This window comes from Hylaeus volcanicus, chromosome 2, assembly GCF_026283585.1.
Source record: "Hylaeus volcanicus isolate JK05 chromosome 2, UHH_iyHylVolc1.0_haploid, whole genome shotgun sequence".
Lineage (NCBI taxonomy): Eukaryota > Metazoa > Arthropoda > Insecta > Hymenoptera > Colletidae > Hylaeus > Hylaeus volcanicus.
In genome coordinates this window covers 1,283,156-1,302,484 of record NC_071977.1, presented here as the reverse complement: position 1 = coordinate 1,302,484, position 19,329 = coordinate 1,283,156, and the positions used below count along the sequence as shown (strand labels likewise).

Genomic DNA, 19,329 nt, shown 5'->3' with positions numbered 1-19,329 from the left:
GATACAGACTTGTTCAATGTATAAACACTTGCATATATGTGTATGTATATATATGTATGTTATCATTGTGCATTGGCGGCAACCTGCTTTTGTAGTACAGAAATTTGTATTTTACAAATCTAAATAATTTACTAATTGCATCAGTGTGTGCACTGGTGTATATTCTCTGGTGATATCTTGAATGCTTTGTACGGAGGAATTGAGATTATTTTTTAATATAGAATGGACCTTATCACAGAATCTCCTCGGGAAACAGCTGTTTCGTGAAGTGGACATACTATATACGTTACTAACAAAAGCCTCATTTTTGTACAAGGAATCTTGTTGACGTTACAGTGATATGGTTATAATACAATCTTCTGTTTGTTGGCGTTTAGTATTAATATCAATTAATTTATAACTACTATCATATCAAAATTGAGTACAAAAATGAGTTATATATTTGCACGCGGGGAATCGTTTATAATTTCATGAAGAAACGATATCGTATTAATGTACAATTACATAGTATTACAGATACAGTTTTTCGAAAGTTTCAGTTAATTTTGAAGTAGAGAATGGATAAATTAAGAAGAGCCCTAAGTGGTAACGATCAGTGCGATGAAGAAAGCGGTATTATTAGTCAGGTAATGAATATTAGTTAATTTTTTATAACGTTAGTTTTATAACACAATTTTTATTTTGAATGCTTACATTTGACAATGGAAGGTTAATGTGGATTTCGTGGTAAGTACGTATGCTTGTAAACAGTGTAGAATTTATATATTTTTGAATGTTGCATGATTGTTGATAATAATAATGTTTTAATTTCAATTTACGTTTAAATAAAAGAACATTTCAATTTTAGGTTATGGACCAAAGTACGCTGAGCTGGTCCACTCGGATAAAAGGTTTTGCTATTTGTTTTATTGTTGGTATTCTATGTTCCTTCCTTGGATCGTTTGCCTTATTCTTAAATAAGGGACTCACAGTATTTGCTGTGTTCTATACATTAGGGAATATCATCTCGCTAGCAAGGTAGAATAATATATATTTATATTAACTCATATCTACTTTTTACTTATGTATTCGTTTAAATATATTTTCTCTCTTGAAACTAACTATAAATAGTTTAATATTTTGTACTATATACGAGAGATATATTTTTTTGTAGCATAGTCAAACAAACAATTAAATTTACATACAAGTTTGTAACAAAATTTATCTTATAAAAATTGCTTTGATATAGATTTGCTTGTAATTATTTTCCCGATAACCCTTTCAGTTTTATTTCAATATTTGCAGTATCGAGTGGTCTATTACAAACAATCCTTTGAAAGGTTTATAATTACTTTAAAGTCAAACATTTTTTATTTTATTTGTAGCACATGCTTTTTAATGGGTCCTTGCAATCAATTAAAAAAGATGTTTGCAGCAACAAGAGTGATTGCAACTGTTTTAGTATTTGTTACAATCGCTATGACATTATTTGCAGCTTTACACGTGAGTATAGAAAAGCAAGAATCTATGATACATACCGATATAATAGGAGAATATTTTTCAATTAATATGCATATTTTTAGCTGAAAAATCCTGGATTGGCTCTTTTGTTTATAATTATCCAATCATTGGCAATGACATGGTATTCCTTATCCTATATACCGTATGCGCGTGATGCTGTAAAGAAAACTGTGGAATCGTGTATCACATGAAAATATCTGCAAAGTATGCAGCTCAGAAATACATTACTTAATAAAGATGTTCAATTTTCAAAGTCTATATTGCACAAGTAGTAAATTGAACTACATAACTGACTTAAACATGTGAAACTAACAAAACAGATATGGATAAACCGTAATAAGCATTTATTTTAATAAAATACTAAATGTTTATCTGTATTTGAGTGACAATATGACAAAAATCTCTTTCAAATATAAATTTAATATTATAATATTTTATAACAATATCGTAATGGAATAAAACTATATAATTTATATATACATAATCATTGTACAGTATGAGTAATTTTGTACATTAAAATGATATTAAACTATTCATTTCCTGTAACATAACTTTCCTTCTACTATAGCAGTATATCCATAAGCTTTCAAAGCAATCAAAGAAACATATAACGGAATAAACAAAATTCTTTACACGATATGTTATTCTTATTAAAAACATCCATTAAAAAGTATTCTATTGTTAGCGGTAAATACATCAAAAAAGAAACTTGTCTCTAAGAAGGTTAGCAGTTTGAAACTGAAATTTGTTGTATTTTTTTATCAAGATTCTCTTAAGTTTATAACATATTCGTTACTTTTCACTTGGTTAAAAGTAATAAAGAATAAAAATACGATTTCACGTATTCATAAAATATACATTTTTTTTTTTACTTTGATACATCGATATATTTTTTATTTCTAAGTAATGTAATAATTAGTATAACATTTTTTGAGAGAGTTATAACTGTATTATTGCAAAATATTATAAAGTTTTAAAAAATAATTGCCGGTATTTCAGTTAGTACGTTTTGATTTGAAAATTGAACGTTGAATATAAAATTACCAATCATGCGATGCCATAATTCCTACCACCAATCAGAATTCAATACGTTATTTCGTCGTACAAAGATGGAGTTCTAATTGGACGTAGATAAACAATAATTTCTTTTTCATCCTCCGATCAGCAGTGATCAGTAGATCAGCAGCAGCAACTGGCAGCAACAGGCAACAGGTTCTCTAAGTACATACAAACTACAAAGAAACTTCTTTACCAGCCATTATACGTTTGACGCGCGGGTCGTGATCAGATCGTAAATTGTGCGATAATTGCACATTTCATCGTGCTTATTCTTCTAATATTTATTGACATATCTACAGTGAGTGAAATTTTTCAATTCTAACTGTTATTGTATGGTACATTTTAGGGATAACTTGAAGGACGTGCAAAAACTGCGAATAACCGTTAGAGGATTAAAGTTTGAAATAGAGTATTATATAAAAATAATTTTTAACATGATAATTACATTTTTACTACTATTTTTCTGTGTATAATCAGTTAGTCGTATAGTTCGTATTTGCGATGTATGTTCTCGAAGATTCGTATACCGTAAAGTATAACAATAAATTAAAAACAAATTGTTTGTAACTTTTCTTATAACATTACATAATTTTAGTTAATCTTCTTGATGCTATTAAATCATTTTCATAAGTATACATAATCTGTTTATATTTTTACAGAGAACAATACTTTATTGAAAAGATGCCTGCACCAGAAACTGATAGCCATAACCGCATATCTAGTTTCAAATTCCATAACAAACATGAAGTAAGTTAACTATATATTTAGCATTGAATTTAGCAACTCTGTTATTATACTTAATCGTACTTATGCCAAATGAAAGTAATGTATACAAATGTGGTTCTTTTTTATGTTACATAATGCTAGACAATTTGCTATTACAGGAGGCACGTCGAAGGAGAAATGAAGTATCGGTGGAATTGCGTAAAGCTAGGAAAGATGAACAATTACTGAAGCGTCGTAATCTCACTGTTAGCAAGGAGCTGGACAGCCCTACAGGTGAAACTAATCTTTCAGCCGTTTCTGCATCTATAGATGAAATTGTTCTTGGAATGAAATCTTCGGATGAAAGGATTCAACTTCAGGCAACGCAAGCATGCAGAAAAATGTTGAGCAAAGAAAAGAATCCACCTATCGATATTATGATACAACGTGGAATTGTCCCGCGCTGCATTGAATTCTTAGATTGTCATCACAAGTAAACAACATAGTAAATTTATTCTACTCATACGTAGGTTTGCGAATTATGTATTAATTCCTTCAATTGTTTGTAGCGCTGCATTGCAGTTTGAAGCAGCATGGGCACTGACAAATGTAGCTTCTGGTACACAAGATCAAACTCATACTGTTATTAAATTTGGAGCTATACCAAAATTAGTCGCGTTACTGAAGTCTGCATCACCTAATGTCGCTGAACAAGCAGTGTGGGCACTTGGAAACATTGCTGGAGATGGACCAACACCTCGTGATTTAGTTCTTGGATATGACGCTATGCCTCTATTATTACAATTAATCGAACCTAATACTTCTGTATGTATAACATACATTTATATAATTATAAGTACATATTTACCGAAGTTTATCGTTAATACAGGTGACATTCGTCCGTAATATTGTGTGGACACTATCAAATTTGTGCCGTAATAAAAATCCTCCACCTTCTTTTGAAATTGTACGAACTGCTCTTCCAGTGTTGAACCGTTTGCTCAGTAATACTGATAAAGATATACTCGGTGAGTGAACTCATATCCGTATTCGTTAATGCATGTTTAGAGTATCCTATATTTCTAGATGAAATTTTTCGTTACAGCTGATGCTTGCTGGGCTCTGTCGTATCTTACCGACGGTTCCAATGATAAAATACAAGCAGTTGTGGATTGTGGAGTTATTCCAAAACTCGTAGATTTACTTGCTTCAACCGAAGTAACAATTCTAACACCAGCACTTCGTGCGGTCGGTAATGTAGTTACGGGCAATGATTCGCAGACTGATGTCATAATATCAGCAGGTGGTTTACAACATTTAGGGTTATTATTGCAACATCATCGTGCTAATATTGTAAAAGAGGCAGCATGGACGATTAGTAATATCACTGCTGGTAATGTAGAACAAATTCAACATGTCATAAATGCCGGATTGTTGCCACCCTTAATACACGTTCTACAATTTGTAAGTAAATCCTTTTTTTTAGTAAACGTGATTTGTGATTAAAAATAATCTTCTTTTTTATTATACAGGGAGATTTTAAATCTCAAAAAGAAGCAGCATGGGTTGTGACTAATTTAACTTCCGGTGGATCTGTACAACAGTTAGCTCAATTAGTTCAATTAGGAGTACTGGTACCGTTTTGTAACTTGTTAGCAGCCAAGGATTGGAAAACTGTAGTTGTTGTTCTCGATGGTTTGACTAATATTATGAATGCAGCTGAAAAAATGGGAGAAGTTGAACGTGTAGCTATTATGATAGAAGAAGCTGGAGGCTTGGACAAACTGGAAGCTCTTCAACATCATGAAATAGAGCAAGTGTATCAAAAAGCCATTGCAATGATTGATACTTTCTTCTCGGATGGAGTAAGTAATTTTACAAAGATTCGATGTTAAACTACTAATAATGACGTAAAATATATCACATAAAACTATTATTCACAGGATACCGAAGAAACAACAGTAACACCTACGACAAGTAATGGTGGCCAGTTGGAATTCAAACCAACTGACTCAACTCAAAATGATTTCAACTTTTAAATTTTCTTAATCATTTGCCATTCAATATGCTATAGTGTGTTCCAGTTCGTCTTGTAAATAGATTTGCACTTGTTCATCAAGATAGATAAACCATCTTTTTTGTAATTGTTTACTCATGTTTTGTACACACCATGACAAAAGTAACTTCCATTTAACATTTCTTTTTATAGACAGCTCTAAAACTGCCATTTCTTTACTATTTCTCATTCACTGCGTATCGAAGATTCTAGTATTTTTCTATATGCATTGGGTTTCATGATTTTTTATAACAGTTGCTTTTAAAATCATCTGGTTTGTCTTCTTTTCAATTCGATAATATTTCAAGGAATGTTCTCATTGTTTTTCCTTTTATTTACAAGTAACTGTCATAATTTGTTACACTATGTGGTTAGAAATATCGCAAGCCACATTATTCATCACATTTTGTATGTATTTTTTAATAAAGTTTTGATACAAAAGCTGACGTGTTCATAATACTCAAGTCTTTCTAAATAATCTTGCACATATACATATACATAACGTTACAGTATTAAATGTAGATAGTTTAACCTGAAAATTATCTCTACATAAACGTAAAATTTTATTGTTACAATTGTAGATACTTAATAATAATAATAATAATAATAATGCTAAGCTATTATAATATGAACGTAAAATTTGTCGAAAAACTTAATTCCTTATTATGAATAAATTTACATATTACGTAGTTAGCCATTTTAGGCTATAAAGACTAGATACGATTGTAACTTGGATTACTTTTTCCTATTGCCTAGTCACGAGTTTCGTCACACACACACACGCACACACACACACACACAAAACACACAATGTATTCATTCAAAATAAGTTTTTGAATTGGCAAGTTAGTTACGTATATTATGTTGTCATAGAAATTTTGTTCGCGTCATTATTAAGTACTATCATAGAAGTATTGAACGTCGCAAAATATTTTTTTAACGTATTGCTAATTAAATTACTATTCTAGTTACACAAAACAGTTACAATGCTGTTTTTTTTTTCAAGCTAATAATGACTGTATTGATCACTTTGATCGTTTATCAAAAAGTGATAAACAAACGCTGCCTTCTTCCTGTCAATCGTTGCTTGACCAGTACGACTTCTCTGATTTCGGTCGTCTCTACTCCTTGGTGGATCTCTTAAGAAAATTGATCCAAATAATGTCGCTGCAAAGTGGATAATACAAATTTATTAATTACAGTAACAAGTAATTACAACCTAAAAGTAAAACCTTACCGAGAGTTTTCGCATCTAATTCATTGTCTTGAGTATGATTTAGTAACTCTTTTAAAAAATAACATATGTACAGAAAAACTGTTTTCCTTATCTCTGGAAGTTGCATTACAATCTAAAAATCAATTATGAAGCAGTGACCTATTATTATGTACATAATATTTGTTCCCTATAAACAATTTAAATTTGTCGATTTGTATACCTGATTGCACTGTAAGTAATTTACAGCTGCTGATAAGCATACGCTATGCAGATTATACGGAATCAATGGTTCAGCTGTTGACTCTAAAAGTAAGAGTAATGCTTCTGCAACAGAATGTACGCTACCAGCTTTGTAAAAGTTAAGGAATCAAAATGAATTGTAGCATATAGTCTTTTCAAGTTTTACATTCAGAGAAGGATACGCATTGGATCTTGACTCCAATTGTCTAACCAATCTCTTATAGCTATAATTTCACTGTGAAGTCCTGGTGTCTCAAAAAGTCCAGCCGTTTTTATACCATGTCGGTACAATCTATCGACCAACAACCATATCTCTTTTGGTACATCATATATGCCTTGAGGAAGATGTTTATTATTTTCCTGTAATATAAAGAAATTAACGGGTATTGATATTCTTACATAATTTTAATATTTTTTGTTCATCTTTAATATAACTCGCTTACAAGTTCCATTAATCTGCCAATAGGAATTTCTCGGATCGGTATCGGAATATGTGCCAATGCTTCTATCGAAGATCCAAAACAACTTCTTTCGTAAGTACCTGGAAGCATTAAACGATATTATCTGCATTTTATTTCACGTGAACGTAGGGTAAAATTTGTGTCTTACTACCTGTAACAGTTATGAATATATCCTTTCCCCCTTCAAGATGTAAAATCAATATATCGTACAATTTATCTTCTCCAGAATTTAATTTGCAAGCTGACCTTTTGTCAACGTATATTTCAAATCTAGTATCACACTTTTCTCCTAAAATACAATAGATATTAATTTTCAAAATAGCACAGTCAACTTTATAACAAAGATAGAGAGAAGCTATTTAAATTGTACCTGGTTGTATAAAACCTTTAAAGGGTTCTATGTCCAACCAATCTTTACAGTAATTAGTGTCACCAAATTTCTTTATAAATTCAAACTGAACTGGTACCTGTGAATAATATGTAATAATTATTACCTGTGTAAAGCATGTATAAGTTTTTAGCAAATTATTTTACCTGGCCAGTATTGGCAATAATAAGCTCTTTGCTACTAGGTTCAAGAAATTTCAACGTATCAAATATGATTTCGGTAGTATCGACCATTACTTGCGGTAAGAATTCGTTTTCTAATTTATCAAGTTTTTTCATAACTTCTTCATGAATTTTACGATACTTTGTAATGTCTATAATTCTGATCTGAAAACAGTTATGAAGTAGGAAACTCAATAACGGATAATGATTAAACTATTAAATTTAAATACTAGTACTTACTTGGGAATCAAAAATAGCACTAACTGGTTTGTGATCAGAGATCTTTAATTCAGGATGACTTCTATAATTAATCGATGTAATTGCTTCTCCTTTCCATAGTACACGATCGCACCATGCCGGTGCTCTGCCCTTCTCGCTGTATATTATATATAATATGTACATTTCTGTATAATTAAAAATCCATACAAATATGAATATAATAATTAGTAATTCAATTGACCTCGAGTCCCAATTATCGGTGCCTGGATCGTATTTATATGTTGGTTTAAATGTAATTTCTGCTTCTTGAAATCCTTGCAAGACACGGCCTAATTGTCGTTGTTGAGCAAGTTGATCTAAAGCCAAAATAGGAGCATAGTTTTCCGCATCTATGTACTGTTTAGCGGTTGTAACGTCCATCTCTGTTATTCGATAATTTAGATCTCCCAACCAATAGATCTGACTATGTTTAAAATTTTTATTTTCTTTTTAAGTATCTTTCTACCAGAATTCTAACATTCTAAAAAATTATGTTAATCGAATACTCACTCGTGATCTTTAAAATTCTTGGGTGGAACATATTTTGAAAAAGATAATCGTGCACATATATCCGAATAATCTTGATTTCGTCTTTCATACTCTTCGCAATGTGCCGCTAAGTGAGCGTTAACGAAACAGATAGACGTGTTGTGAATAGAACAACTTACCGCTACCCCACCTTTATTTCCCTACAAAAATTAAATAAGCTATGATAGATTTTATACGTTAGTGCTCGAATTTTCAAGTTCCAGCGAAAAGAGAAATAAATAAATATTACCATTTTACCCATGATACCAGTGCCTACCGTATCAACTGATACATCTTTTATGAATGGCATATGACTATTTAAAGCATATACGAGTAACATCATACCCACTAATCTTACAATGGCCACTTGTTCGTATACACCGTCTGGGTGAAGCGATTTTGCTACAACTTGTCTAAGAAAATAATATATATTATTTTATATATTATTTTGAATAGTATTTCAACGCCGTCTAGTAACTATATTTTTATAACTTCGGTACCTCCACTCTTCTTCTCTCGGAGTGTCGTTGAAGAGAAATGCTTCTTTAGTTAAATCTAATTCTTGAAACCCTATCGCGTATACATCCGGTGGTGTTTTGTCGTAACTTAACCACTCGTGCAATTTAATACCATTTGGCGGTTGACCATTTACATTCCATGTACCGACAAATATACTATAATATAAATTGGTATGAGTATATGAAAAATGTTAAAATAAATTAAACTTATAGATAAAGAAAACTGACTGAAATGTTTTACTATACGTATAATCGTCTTCCTTGCATGCCATCTGATAGCGTATCGCTGATTCTCTGGCAGCCATTGTACGTACTCCAACGTTACGTCTCGTCGCAACTAGAACTGGCCTTTCTACGTCTACTAGCTATAAAAAATGTTTTTGAATTATAATTTCTATTGTCATTAGATGTAACTGGAATATCATTGTTTTAATATAGAACCGCATACTAACAGGATCAGCGACGTCTTGTACATCTTCGTTGGAATTGCTCAAGTTACGCGTGCTACCCGATAATTTTTGAATCCATAAGAATTCTGATGCAGGATTTTTTGTTTTCTGATATTCTGAAATGATTGAAAAAATTCGATAAGCATATAATATAATAGAAGTAAGTTGTGAATGGTAATATATGTTTACCTTCTATAGCTCTAAATATTTCTGAGACTAAAGAACTAGTTCCCACTCCAGGCTTCATTTCAAATACCAAGTGCAATTTTCTTGATGTCACATTAAGATAAACATCTAGACTGTCTTGTTGTTTTTCATCTGTGTCTTTAACAAATGGGATTTATTGTATAAACAATAAAGCAAAGAAAGAAGATTACATACAATAAAGTAAACTTTAGGAAGATCACGTACTTATATTGCACTTAAAGTCTTGGTCTATAGGCAATACCCTTTCTATGGCGAGATCGCTATAAACTTTCGGAGGTGTTCTAGAACTAATTAAAACAACTAATGCTTGAGTGGTACCCTTGCTGAGAAGTGCTACAATTCTTGCAGCTTTAACCCAACCCTGTATCAACGATGCTTCCATTGTCTGTATATATAAATAAGATTTCATATAGAAATAATATACTATACACATATTATTAAAAGAAAAAAAAAAGAAACAATAATATTGATTTTAATAAAAGGATACAAATATCACAGTTTCTCCTGAAACAAATTTTGATTGCACAACCATCAATTGTTCTGGTGACGACATATTTGCCAGTGAAATATTTAATATTTTTCAAAATATTTCACGTAAGGTTTTCAAACGACATGCGATAACTATTCTTACAAATTATGAAATATTAATGAATCATATTACACTATAAAATGATTTTTTAGTGTATTATTATCGAAGTACTTGTCATGGATACTTGTTTATTATTAACTACGATAATAGGATAGAAAATAACGATAATGTACGCGTATCGTTTAGCGAATACTATTAATAATTTAGAAAAATAACATCGATAAGAACAGAACTTTGATAAAACTAAGGATAGTTATTGTTATTTAAATTGATTGGTTTACGTCAGAAATCGTATTTTTCACGTGTACAAAATACGTCACTTTATTCCATTTATACGAAAAATTATTTATCGTTGCATTTCTTCACAGAGATTATCCCATTTTACTAATACATCTTCTACTACTATTAATAATGCATTTGTACTAAATGGTTTAATTTATCATTGAACAAATACAAATAATAGATTATCGTAACTGACGTTAGACATGATACATGATTCAATTTGCTTCGTAGTGTGTGTGTGCTAAAGTGATCAGTGGTACGCAGCAGTATGCACTTGCAGTGGTATACAGTGGTATATACATACATAATCTCTATTGATCTCTATCTCTACCTGTCTCTATCAGTCTCTAAACCTATAACCATACACTGCAATGACTGTAAATCACATAACACGTTTCGTCGCATCAAATTCGATTGTGTATAGCGCCATCTTTCGTCTTGCACACTTAACGTTTAATTTATCTTGTCTAGCGGTTCAATTAAAAATTTAAATGTTACAAATCAAATTTCAAATAATCTCCAAGTTGTAAAGACATTATCCTCAAATTTTCAGTATATTTGCTTGTATTATATTATTGACTGTACCGTATAATAAACGAATTCGTTAAAGTACCATGAGATTAAGCGGTCAGGATGAAATAGAATTTTCGTTGATCGGAATACAATTTTTGTTAATCGTGTAACCGTTTGTGTTGTTTTTCAAGAATTTTGTGATGCTTAAAAAAGTGAAAAATACTCGATATTTCATATTTAGGTTTCGTTGTTCATAGGAATAGGACAATAGGAATAGGAAGGGAAGATGCAATGTAAGCAATAGCGAATGCAATCGAGAGAGTCCGCAGTCCGTTCCGGATTCCGGAGTCCATTCCATTCATTCGTTTCGGTTTTCATTGGTTTTCTCGTGCTGTTAGGCTTTAGTGGTTAGTGGTGCACGTGAAAACTCCTCGTGGTAACAGTAACAGTAATAGTAACAGTAACAGTGACGAAAAGAGAAAAAGTCACGCGTCCTGTTGGCCAGTCACATCTTTTCAAGTTAATATTGAACTATGTCGTGGATTTTTGGATACCGTAACGCACAACCACAAGACTTTTCGCAGTTCGTGCAAGTGCCGGCGTCCGGTAATGCTGCTGGCGATGGAGATGGACCCCGTATACCGCCGACTACCAAGTCTCAAATGGATGCCTACCGATTCGATTCGAGTGCGCTGGAGAGAGCGGCAGCAGCTGCCAAGGAACTCGAAAGATCCCGTATGATCAGTTATTTTTATTCAATTCTTCTCTTCGAAGAAATTCTTACGCGAGGTTACGTAAGAAAAAACCTTTTCTCATGGGTTAAGAGCCTCGTGCTCTCTCGATGACACAATCCCCACGTTTCCCAACTGTCTCTAACGATCGATAGTTGATCGTTGAACGAAATTTTTAAAAATTATGAACTTTTTTTACACAAATTCATCAATTGTATTCACAGTTTCGCATATAAAAATTATGCATTCTCTTCCTAAAAAGAATTCTTACAAACCTTTTTATTTTCTCAGAGCATGCCAAAGAAGCATTGGAACTTTCTAAGCTGCAAGAAGCAACCAAACAGGTTGAAATGCAAACGAAATTGAAAGAATACGAGGCCAGCATTGAGCAAATGAAAGGAGATCAAAAACGTATAGAAGGGGAAGAAAGAAGGAAAACTATGCAAGAAGAAACTAAACAGCACCAAATGAGAGCTCAGTATCAGGATCAGCTCGCGAGAAAGCGATACGACGATCAATTGATACAGCAACAGAGAATGAACGACGAGAATTTAAGGAGACAAGAAGAATCAGTAGCGAAACAGGAAGCGATGAGAAAAGCTACGATAGAACATGAAATGGATTTGAGACACAAAAACGAAATGAGGAAGTTGGAGGCAGAGCTCAAAGCCAAAGCAAAGATCGACAGAGAAAATCAGGATTTGAATCTAGAACAAATCAGGTTAAAGGCATCCGAGAAAAGAATCACAGTTTTGGAGTCTATAAAGTAAGTAAAAGCAATCTAGCGTTTAAACGATATATATAGAATGTAACTAAGTGTGTAAAATGTTTCAGAACTGCAGGTTCGGTATTAGGCTCCGGTGCAACAGCTCTTTTGCAAGACTGGGATAAAATAGTTGCTGCCGCTGGTGGCTTATCTCTATTAGCTTTCGGCGTGTACACGGCAAAAGGCTCAACGGGAATTGCAGCGCGATACATAGAGTCGCGCTTAGGGAAACCCTCTTTGGTTCGAGAAACTTCTAGGTTTACGGTACTCGATACATTACGACACCCTGTCCTAGCGGTGAAGAAACTGAAAAATAAACAGACGGACGCTCTGTCCGGCGTTGTTTTAGCACCAAAACTTGAAGAAAGATTACGCGATATCGCGATAGCTACGAAAAACACGAAACATAATCGTGGTATGTATAGAAATATATTGATGCACGGTCCGCCGGGAACCGGTAAGACTATGTTTGTTAAAAAATTGGCGGAACACTCGGGTATGGACTATGCAATTGTAACTGGTGGTGATTTGGCACCGTTGGGTCGAGACGGCGTAACTGCTATTCACAAAGTCTTCGATTGGGCGGCAACGTCCAGAAAAGGACTTTTGCTCTTCATCGACGAAGCGGATGCCTTTTTGAGAAAGCGATCGAGTGAACACATTTCAGAGGATCTGAGAGCAATGTTAAACGCATTTTTGTATAGGACGGGTGAACAGAGTAACAAGTTCATGTTAGTTCTTGCTTCTAATACTCCGGAGCAATTTGATTGGGCCGTAAATGATAGACTAGATGAAATGGTAGAGTTTCGTTTACCGGGACCAGAGGAACGCGAACGTCTAGTTCGTCTTTATTTCGATAAATTTGTCCTTCAACCTGCAATCGAGGGCAACAAGAGATTGAAGATTGCACAATTCGATTATAGCACGCTTTGTAGTAAAATAGCTCAAATGACCGAGGGAATGTCCGGAAGAGAATTAGCAAAATTGGGTGTTGCGTGGCAAGCGGCTGCGTATGCTTCCGAAGACGGAGTGCTAACGGAACAAATGGTTATAGATAAGTGCATGGAAGCCGTCAAGCAACATAAGCAAAAGGTGTTTAAAACGAAATTTAATCATAATCGTTTATGTACACGTTCAAGGATTGTGTCAATCAAATTGTTTTTGTTCTACAGGTACAATGGCAAAGCGAACAAGAGAAGCAAGAAGCAAAATCAATTTATGCCACAGAGAAGGAAATAGTTCAACCGATAAAATCGAAACCTATGATCGAATCAGCATCGGAGACCTCAGTCGCGACGGCTTAATAGAGAAGCACAATCGCGTCAACATTTAAAATACAATATTTTAATAAGAAACGATTTATTACTAAGTGGAGACGAAAAAGGTACAAATAACAATGTTAAGAAGACGAATTAAATGTACAGTTTTCGTTTTCTAAGCAAGCCGGGCGTGTATAAATATTGTTAAGTAACGGTACATTTGTTAGAAATGTGAATTCCTAGCTTGATTAAACTTTAAATTAAATCTACACATCCATTCCTACACACACACACACACACACAGCCATACGCACACGAATCTTCGGTTACGATTCAAAGGAAAAATGAGATAAATACAAACTACTATGTATTGTTCTCCTGTTTAATTTCATATCTTACCAGTAAGTTTTAACGCGAAACAGAATTTCGGATACCAAAAATTCTGCCTCTGTACTTCGTTAAAATTATACCAAAGATTCAAAAATTATTTAATTGGTATTAAATTGAAAGGACAAAATAGTATTATACAAAAAACTCATTCATTTATTTTTGTTTCGATAATAATATAAAATCAGTCTCTTGATAAAAAGACATTTTGCGAAAAGGCACAATATTACGTACATTCCAGTTTCCCTTTGGTTTTCACTTAGTCTTTACCATTATTTTTACGCAAAAATATCGGCGTATTTATATTAATCTCTGACGCGTAACCCCCAGATACTCGTCCTTCGGACACCGACCGTCGGTCTCGCAACAGAACTATACGGGAACTTGTTAAGTTGAGTTTCGCCACAGGTAACTTGTAAAGTTTTCAATATAGGTTCTGACATCAAACCAAAGATGTCTAAATACAGCAAAGATGGCATGTATGCTAAGGTTAAGTATGTGGACGAAGGTATGCCGTAACAACGACTCAACGACAAATGTTCGATTTTTGATAAATCTAGTAAGTTATGGACGGTGTTCATCGTAAGCATGGTACAATCGCTCAAATCTAATTCTACCATATCCGGACAACTTTTCACTAAATCCTTGACATCTGAAAAAAAAAAAATAAACAGCATTATCGATACCGTCAGAATTAAGAGAATACTCTGTGTAAATTTTTGACCGCTAGTATCCTTACTATCATCTGACATTGTTTTCCTACATCCGGCTATGTTTAAACGTGTAACCGATGGAGTTAGAGATTTACAAAGTAACGTCATAGACTCGGTATCTAAACCGCACCAGGCCATATTAACAGCATTCAAACTGAAAGCATTAAAAAAAATTGCTATAAATTATTAATTTTACTGACAACCTGTTAAAAAATTATTTTCCTTACTTTTTTAGTTTTATTAAATCCTTGATACACTCAACATCCATACCCCTGCACATCGTTAAATTTAATGTTTCTAGATCTGTGTTTTCACTGATAGCTTTGCAACACAATCTGTTTACGGTACATTTTTCTAAAGATAACTTCTTAAGGTATTTACACTTAGACAATAACATAGCCAATCCATCTGGACTAATTACTGCCATCGAGAGATCCAAGTATTGTAATTTACTAACGTAACCATCGATAAAAACTTGACTGTTTTCGAGAAATACTGAATCCGCAATTTCTGCTTGAGCGAGTCGAAGTATCTGGACGCCTCGTGGTAATATATGTCCCAATGTACCTTCGGTTAATACTTTACTCCCTAAATCTAATCTAGTCCATAATGCTTCGTCTCGTGCTATTTGACACCACCGTTTACAAACCAGCATAGAATGTACCTAAAAATTAGAATCGTAATATTGGGCGAGATGATTTAGAATTAATAATTTTCTGGTTAGTCGACGATAATCTTACCAAGCACTTCTTAGGAAGCCATTTTAATATCATTAATATCATCTCGTCCGATAATTTATTAAATTTGTCCTCGCCGATGATCGAAGGTTTTCTTTTCCTCCTGTAGAGATAAAATTGTTCGAGGCTATTTCTTTCCGAAGAAACATTTAAACCATCTTTACAAAAACTTTCTTTTGTATCAATAAAATTATCTATTTCCATCCTGGAAGAATAACCGGATTCGTTTCCAACAGTCGAATAAGCAGCTGGTTCATCTAATTCGTACGAATCTTGCTCTGGTCTGTGCATATTTCAAAGTTATGTGAAATTATATTATAAGATGTAAAACATGATGAGTGCAATAAATTTTACAATAGATACAAACCTATCCACAACAACAGTATCAAAGCTAGAAGCTCTATAAATGGTATGTTGATTTTCAAAAATATTAACTGTTTCACATTGCCTTCCAGTATTCAGACCAACTGGTGATATAGGATCTTCCCGAGACTGAGACTTTTTTGTGCTTTCATGGGATGTTTCATCTTCCAACATACTAACACCCATGTCTTCCAAAATCTCTGGTTCTACAAGATTTGTATCACCGGAAGACAACCACTTTTCATTATTTTTAGATGCGCTATTCAGAGTACTATTCAAGTTGTTATTGCAATTGTTATCCAAACGTAGCCGTTTTCTAGAAAATATGCACAGAAGATTGAAATTAATTATTATATACTTTTCTATAAACCTGTTAATTAGTTAATACAACTCGATATCGAAAACAACCTGTCCCATCGGAGTAAAATTGTTATTTTTCGAACTGTAAAACACCAATTCGGAAAATGTTATTTATTGAATTATTTCATTTCATTGGGAAATTTAAATAAGTTAATTTCCGTATCGTTAGATAATAATTAATGACACAGCACTGGCGAAAATTCTTAACCTTAACCGTACGCGCGAAAATGCACCTGAATCACCTTGATCAACAGGTGAGACAGATGTATACATCGACTAGTAGAATCCGAAAGCTTCTTTGAAACGAGATGGAAATTTGAGAAACAAACTTACCTTTCAGGCGGTGAGAATTCTTCAGAATTTTCGAGACAATCCTCGCCAAGCCTCGTACGCTCCACCACACCGGAATTCATTTTTGGCGGAATCCGTCGCGACGCGACTTGCGTTGCCCTTTTTTCAATCGGCACTGGTCGCGTCGCTGGTTGTTGGTGTGGTTAGGGTGTATTGTTGTACAGTTTACGATCTTCTGGGCGGGAAACAAACGCTAAAGGTGGATACAGATTAATTTACTAAAGCAAAACTCTTGTCGGAACCAAAGAGTATTAGAGTATTATTTGTATTTGCGTATTATCAGATTAGGCTTCGAGTAAATTAAACCAATGCCGATGGCTCCCAAAAATGCCCTGCCTAACGTGTATCCACGCTAAAGTAACTTACAGTAGTTTTATCAAATATAATTGCTTTATATGATTAACATATTGCTCGATTACTTTGTTAACTTAGTTGTTAACCGCAAATGTGAGAACTGCAAAAATATTCTACGGAGAGCTCTGCAGTTTCTAAGCTCGGTACTAGATCAGATACACGTTAGCACTAGTAAGTAGCTAGTAAATAAAACAGGTAATAGTTGGTAACAGTAACACTAGCAACACTGCCATCCAGCGTTGAGAATGGGAACTACTTTACTACAAACTTGGGCGTTTTCCCACCGATGACGTCCTTCGAAGGTCACCGAAGGTTTCCAACCTACCAAAAATAGTTGGTCCTCGACCGCTAGATGGGGCGATACCATTTATTGGTTCATGAAACAGAACATAGCTACATATGTAGCTACATGTACATATACATATACATGTATATGCATGTATAGAATACGTAAACAGTAGCTACCGTTATCGTATTATTTAATGTTTGCTATATTTCGAAAGAAATCCAATACCAGGATATATTATATCGTGCTGTAAATTGAAATGCAATTTTAAACGGAGTTAGAGTTAAAAGGAAAAAGAATGTACGGATTAAGGATAGGGAAGGAACGCATGTATTTGTGTACATAGAATACAATCCGCATCGGTCGAAGACACGAAAGTAGGTCAGGGCCGAGTACACTTGAACCTCGGCAACTCGGCACGTACGCCGTCTTGTGGGGTGACTTGTGGCGTAGCGTGGCATGGCGTGGCGTATTACGACGAGATGCTTCTTTCGTTGGTGCTGGTTTTTATCGGCAGTAGTTTTGTTTTCAATGTTTCTCGAACAATTAACTTTTGGTACGTGACTGGAAACACGTTTATCGCGTGGCTCAACGATATTGTTAAAATTATGACAACCTAATTCCTAGGTATATAACCTTCCATTTTTGTTTGACAAAAAACGAAACGATCGAGTGTCGAATTAACGCGTAAAAGAGGCGAACTCGTAGTCGCGTAATTTCGGTCGCATAACACGTAAGCACGTACATGTGGAAGAACAGAATTGCGAGTTGGCACGTTCGCCTTTCGTAAACACGTATCTACAACACATAAATTGTCCCGTCGCGTACACAATATTATTATGCGCGTAGATAACGAGGCGCTACCTCGCGCGCAGCTGCGGACACAAATACATACCTACACCAAACTGTTCAACCGTTTTATTTATTTCAGTTTCTACGAATATAGTTTACAGTTGGAAATCTCTTTCGTTCCGGATTCTAATCAAATTAAAATTTTGGAACGACGTAATACGTAGATAACGTTCATTATTCGCGAATCGGTTCGTTCTATCGCCATCGGTGTCACGCTTCTATTCTGATCGTAGGCGTGTACAATGTACGGCTTCCTATCCCTATCGCTCACTCGGCGTGCAACGAAGCTTGTTTACCTACGATAGAGCCGGGAATGCGACAAAACTACGTCTCGAAATAACTATGCAAATGTGGCGCGGTTACAGAAGAACAACAAGTTAGAAATAACGGTAGCATTATCGTACTTATTATGTCCTATTCTCTGTTATACATATATTCGTTCGCCACACTACCGTCGCATCGAATCGTTCATTGTTGCGCCGTTACGAAACTGCCGGCGAAACAAGAAGAGATTTTGTTTCCTTCGACTTTTTGCCGTGCAACAAGATGCGGCAAATTGTCGTTTTCGTAGAGGAAATTGGTCCAAATCGCTTTTATACGGCTGGCACGAATCCTGCGCTCAAGTATCGTTATAAATATCTTCCATGCTGGCTCCCGTTCTCACCAAACGAATCATTCGCACGATATTATACCACCGGAAAGCGGCCCTAGACGATCTAGGTCTGCCGATTGCGTTGCACCGAATATTTTCCATGGAACCTCGAGAGACGAGAGACGAGAGACGAGAGACGAGAGACGCGAGACGAGACTCGATCTCGGAAGTCGGGGTCAAGTCATTTCAACTCGGTGGATAAGGGAACCGAAATTCGATCCATTCTTATCTCTCTCGGAGAAATGACTCGACAGCTCATGACCCGGCCACTCGGCTTTGTTTATTTCGGGGATGATAATACAAAGCGGTAAGAGCAATCGAGAAACGGTTAGAGTGTGTAGGAAATTGTAAGAACGAGTGGGGAAACTTTCACTTTTCAACTTCGACT

The 19,329-nt window shown here is 34.5% G+C and overlaps 5 protein-coding genes across 7 annotated transcripts; 3 read left to right on the top strand and 2 right to left on the bottom strand.

Moving 5' to 3' along the window:
• Positions 1-55: 55 nt before the first annotated feature.
• LOC128884686 (vesicle transport protein SFT2A) lies at positions 56-2,036 on the top strand. 2 transcript variants are annotated; one of them, XM_054138223.1, is made up of 5 exons: positions 56-626; positions 709-726; positions 848-1,017; positions 1,365-1,482; positions 1,563-2,036. In XM_054138223.1, the coding sequence occupies exons 1-5, from the start codon at positions 558-560 to the stop codon at positions 1,689-1,691; spliced, it is 504 nt and encodes a 167-aa protein (XP_053994198.1). In that variant the 5' UTR covers positions 56-557; the 3' UTR covers positions 1,692-2,036. The 2 variants fall into 2 exon arrangements, with proteins under 2 accessions (XP_053994198.1, XP_053994199.1); XM_054138224.1 differs by lacking the exon at positions 709-726 and having other exon boundaries at positions 60-626.
• Positions 2,037-2,653: 617 nt separating this feature from the next.
• Positions 2,654-5,761, top strand: LOC128884685 (importin subunit alpha). The gene is made up of 8 exons (XM_054138222.1): positions 2,654-2,857; positions 3,219-3,306; positions 3,444-3,757; positions 3,834-4,089; positions 4,154-4,292; positions 4,370-4,728; positions 4,797-5,129; positions 5,208-5,761. The coding sequence occupies exons 2-8, from the start codon at positions 3,241-3,243 to the stop codon at positions 5,301-5,303; spliced, it is 1,563 nt and encodes a 520-aa protein (XP_053994197.1). The 5' UTR covers positions 2,654-2,857; positions 3,219-3,240; the 3' UTR covers positions 5,304-5,761.
• Positions 5,762-5,911: 150 nt separating this feature from the next.
• On the bottom strand, positions 5,912-10,917 carry LOC128884682 (inositol polyphosphate 5-phosphatase OCRL). Of its 2 annotated transcripts, none has more exons than XM_054138219.1 (18): positions 10,234-10,917; positions 9,951-10,131; positions 9,729-9,857; positions 9,543-9,655; positions 9,319-9,455; positions 9,073-9,246; positions 8,823-8,985; positions 8,555-8,733; positions 8,247-8,468; positions 8,027-8,162; positions 7,772-7,951; positions 7,608-7,704; positions 7,389-7,526; positions 7,220-7,317; positions 6,959-7,136; positions 6,757-6,884; positions 6,558-6,669; positions 5,912-6,487 (listed from the first exon to the last, which is right to left on the bottom strand). In XM_054138219.1, the coding sequence occupies exons 1-18, from the start codon at positions 10,297-10,299 to the stop codon at positions 6,327-6,329; spliced, it is 2,592 nt and encodes an 863-aa protein (XP_053994194.1). In that variant the 5' UTR covers positions 10,300-10,917; the 3' UTR covers positions 5,912-6,326. The 2 variants fall into 2 exon arrangements, with proteins under 2 accessions (XP_053994194.1, XP_053994193.1); XM_054138218.1 differs by having other exon boundaries at positions 9,729-9,863; positions 10,234-10,916.
• A 534-nt stretch (positions 10,918-11,451) lies between these two features.
• Positions 11,452-14,103, top strand: LOC128884683 (ATPase family AAA domain-containing protein 3A homolog). The gene is made up of 4 exons (XM_054138220.1): positions 11,452-11,865; positions 12,153-12,627; positions 12,696-13,719; positions 13,800-14,103. The coding sequence occupies exons 1-4, from the start codon at positions 11,664-11,666 to the stop codon at positions 13,929-13,931; spliced, it is 1,833 nt and encodes a 610-aa protein (XP_053994195.1). The 5' UTR covers positions 11,452-11,663; the 3' UTR covers positions 13,932-14,103.
• Positions 14,104-14,406: 303 nt separating this feature from the next.
• Positions 14,407-17,306, bottom strand: LOC128884684 (S-phase kinase-associated protein 2). Its single transcript, XM_054138221.1, has 7 exons — positions 17,164-17,306; positions 16,780-16,990; positions 16,091-16,402; positions 15,727-16,006; positions 15,214-15,650; positions 15,013-15,140; positions 14,407-14,925 (listed from the first exon to the last, which is right to left on the bottom strand). The coding sequence occupies exons 2-7, from the start codon at positions 16,857-16,859 to the stop codon at positions 14,579-14,581; spliced, it is 1,584 nt and encodes a 527-aa protein (XP_053994196.1). The 5' UTR covers positions 16,860-16,990; positions 17,164-17,306; the 3' UTR covers positions 14,407-14,578.
• Positions 17,307-19,329: the final 2,023 nt, after the last annotated feature.

Bases quoted from the DNA above. Each gene is read 5' to 3' on its own strand.
- LOC128884686 (XM_054138223.1), top strand. From the start codon at position 558: ATGGATAAATTAAGAAGAGCCCTAAGTGGTAACGATCAGTGCGATGAA. The intron at 1,018-1,364 runs GTAGAATAATAT...TTTTATTTGTAG, and splicing joins AATATCATCTCGCTAGCAAG to CACATGCTTTTTAATGGGTC. The intron at 1,483-1,562 runs GTGAGTATAGAA...GCATATTTTTAG, and splicing joins CATTATTTGCAGCTTTACAC to CTGAAAAATCCTGGATTGGC.
- LOC128884685 (XM_054138222.1), top strand. From the start codon at position 3,241: ATGCCTGCACCAGAAACTGATAGCCATAACCGCATATCTAGTTTCAAA. The intron at 4,293-4,369 runs GTGAGTGAACTC...TTTTCGTTACAG, and splicing joins TACTGATAAAGATATACTCG to CTGATGCTTGCTGGGCTCTG. The intron at 5,130-5,207 runs GTAAGTAATTTT...TATTATTCACAG, and splicing joins ATACTTTCTTCTCGGATGGA to GATACCGAAGAAACAACAGT.
- LOC128884682 (XM_054138218.1), bottom strand. From the start codon at position 10,299: ATGTCGTCACCAGAACAATTGATGGTTGTGCAATCAAAATTTGTTTCA. The intron at 8,469-8,554 runs GTGAGTATTCGA...TTTTAAACATAG, and splicing joins AAGAATTTTAAAGATCACGA to TCAGATCTATTGGTTGGGAG. The intron at 6,488-6,557 runs GTAAGGTTTTAC...TCCACTTTGCAG, and splicing joins ATTAGATGCGAAAACTCTCG to CGACATTATTTGGATCAATT.
- LOC128884683 (XM_054138220.1), top strand. From the start codon at position 11,664: ATGTCGTGGATTTTTGGATACCGTAACGCACAACCACAAGACTTTTCG. The intron at 11,866-12,152 runs GTATGATCAGTT...TTATTTTCTCAG, and splicing joins CAAGGAACTCGAAAGATCCC to AGCATGCCAAAGAAGCATTG. The intron at 12,628-12,695 runs GTAAGTAAAAGC...AAAATGTTTCAG, and splicing joins ACAGTTTTGGAGTCTATAAA to AACTGCAGGTTCGGTATTAG.
- LOC128884684 (XM_054138221.1), bottom strand. From the start codon at position 16,859: ATGAATTCCGGTGTGGTGGAGCGTACGAGGCTTGGCGAGGATTGTCTC. The intron at 16,403-16,779 runs GTAAGTTTGTTT...CATATTTTCTAG, and splicing joins GAATTCTCACCGCCTGAAAG to AAAACGGCTACGTTTGGATA. The intron at 15,141-15,213 runs GTAAGGAAAATA...TAATGCTTTCAG, and splicing joins GATTTAATAAAACTAAAAAA to TTTGAATGCTGTTAATATGG.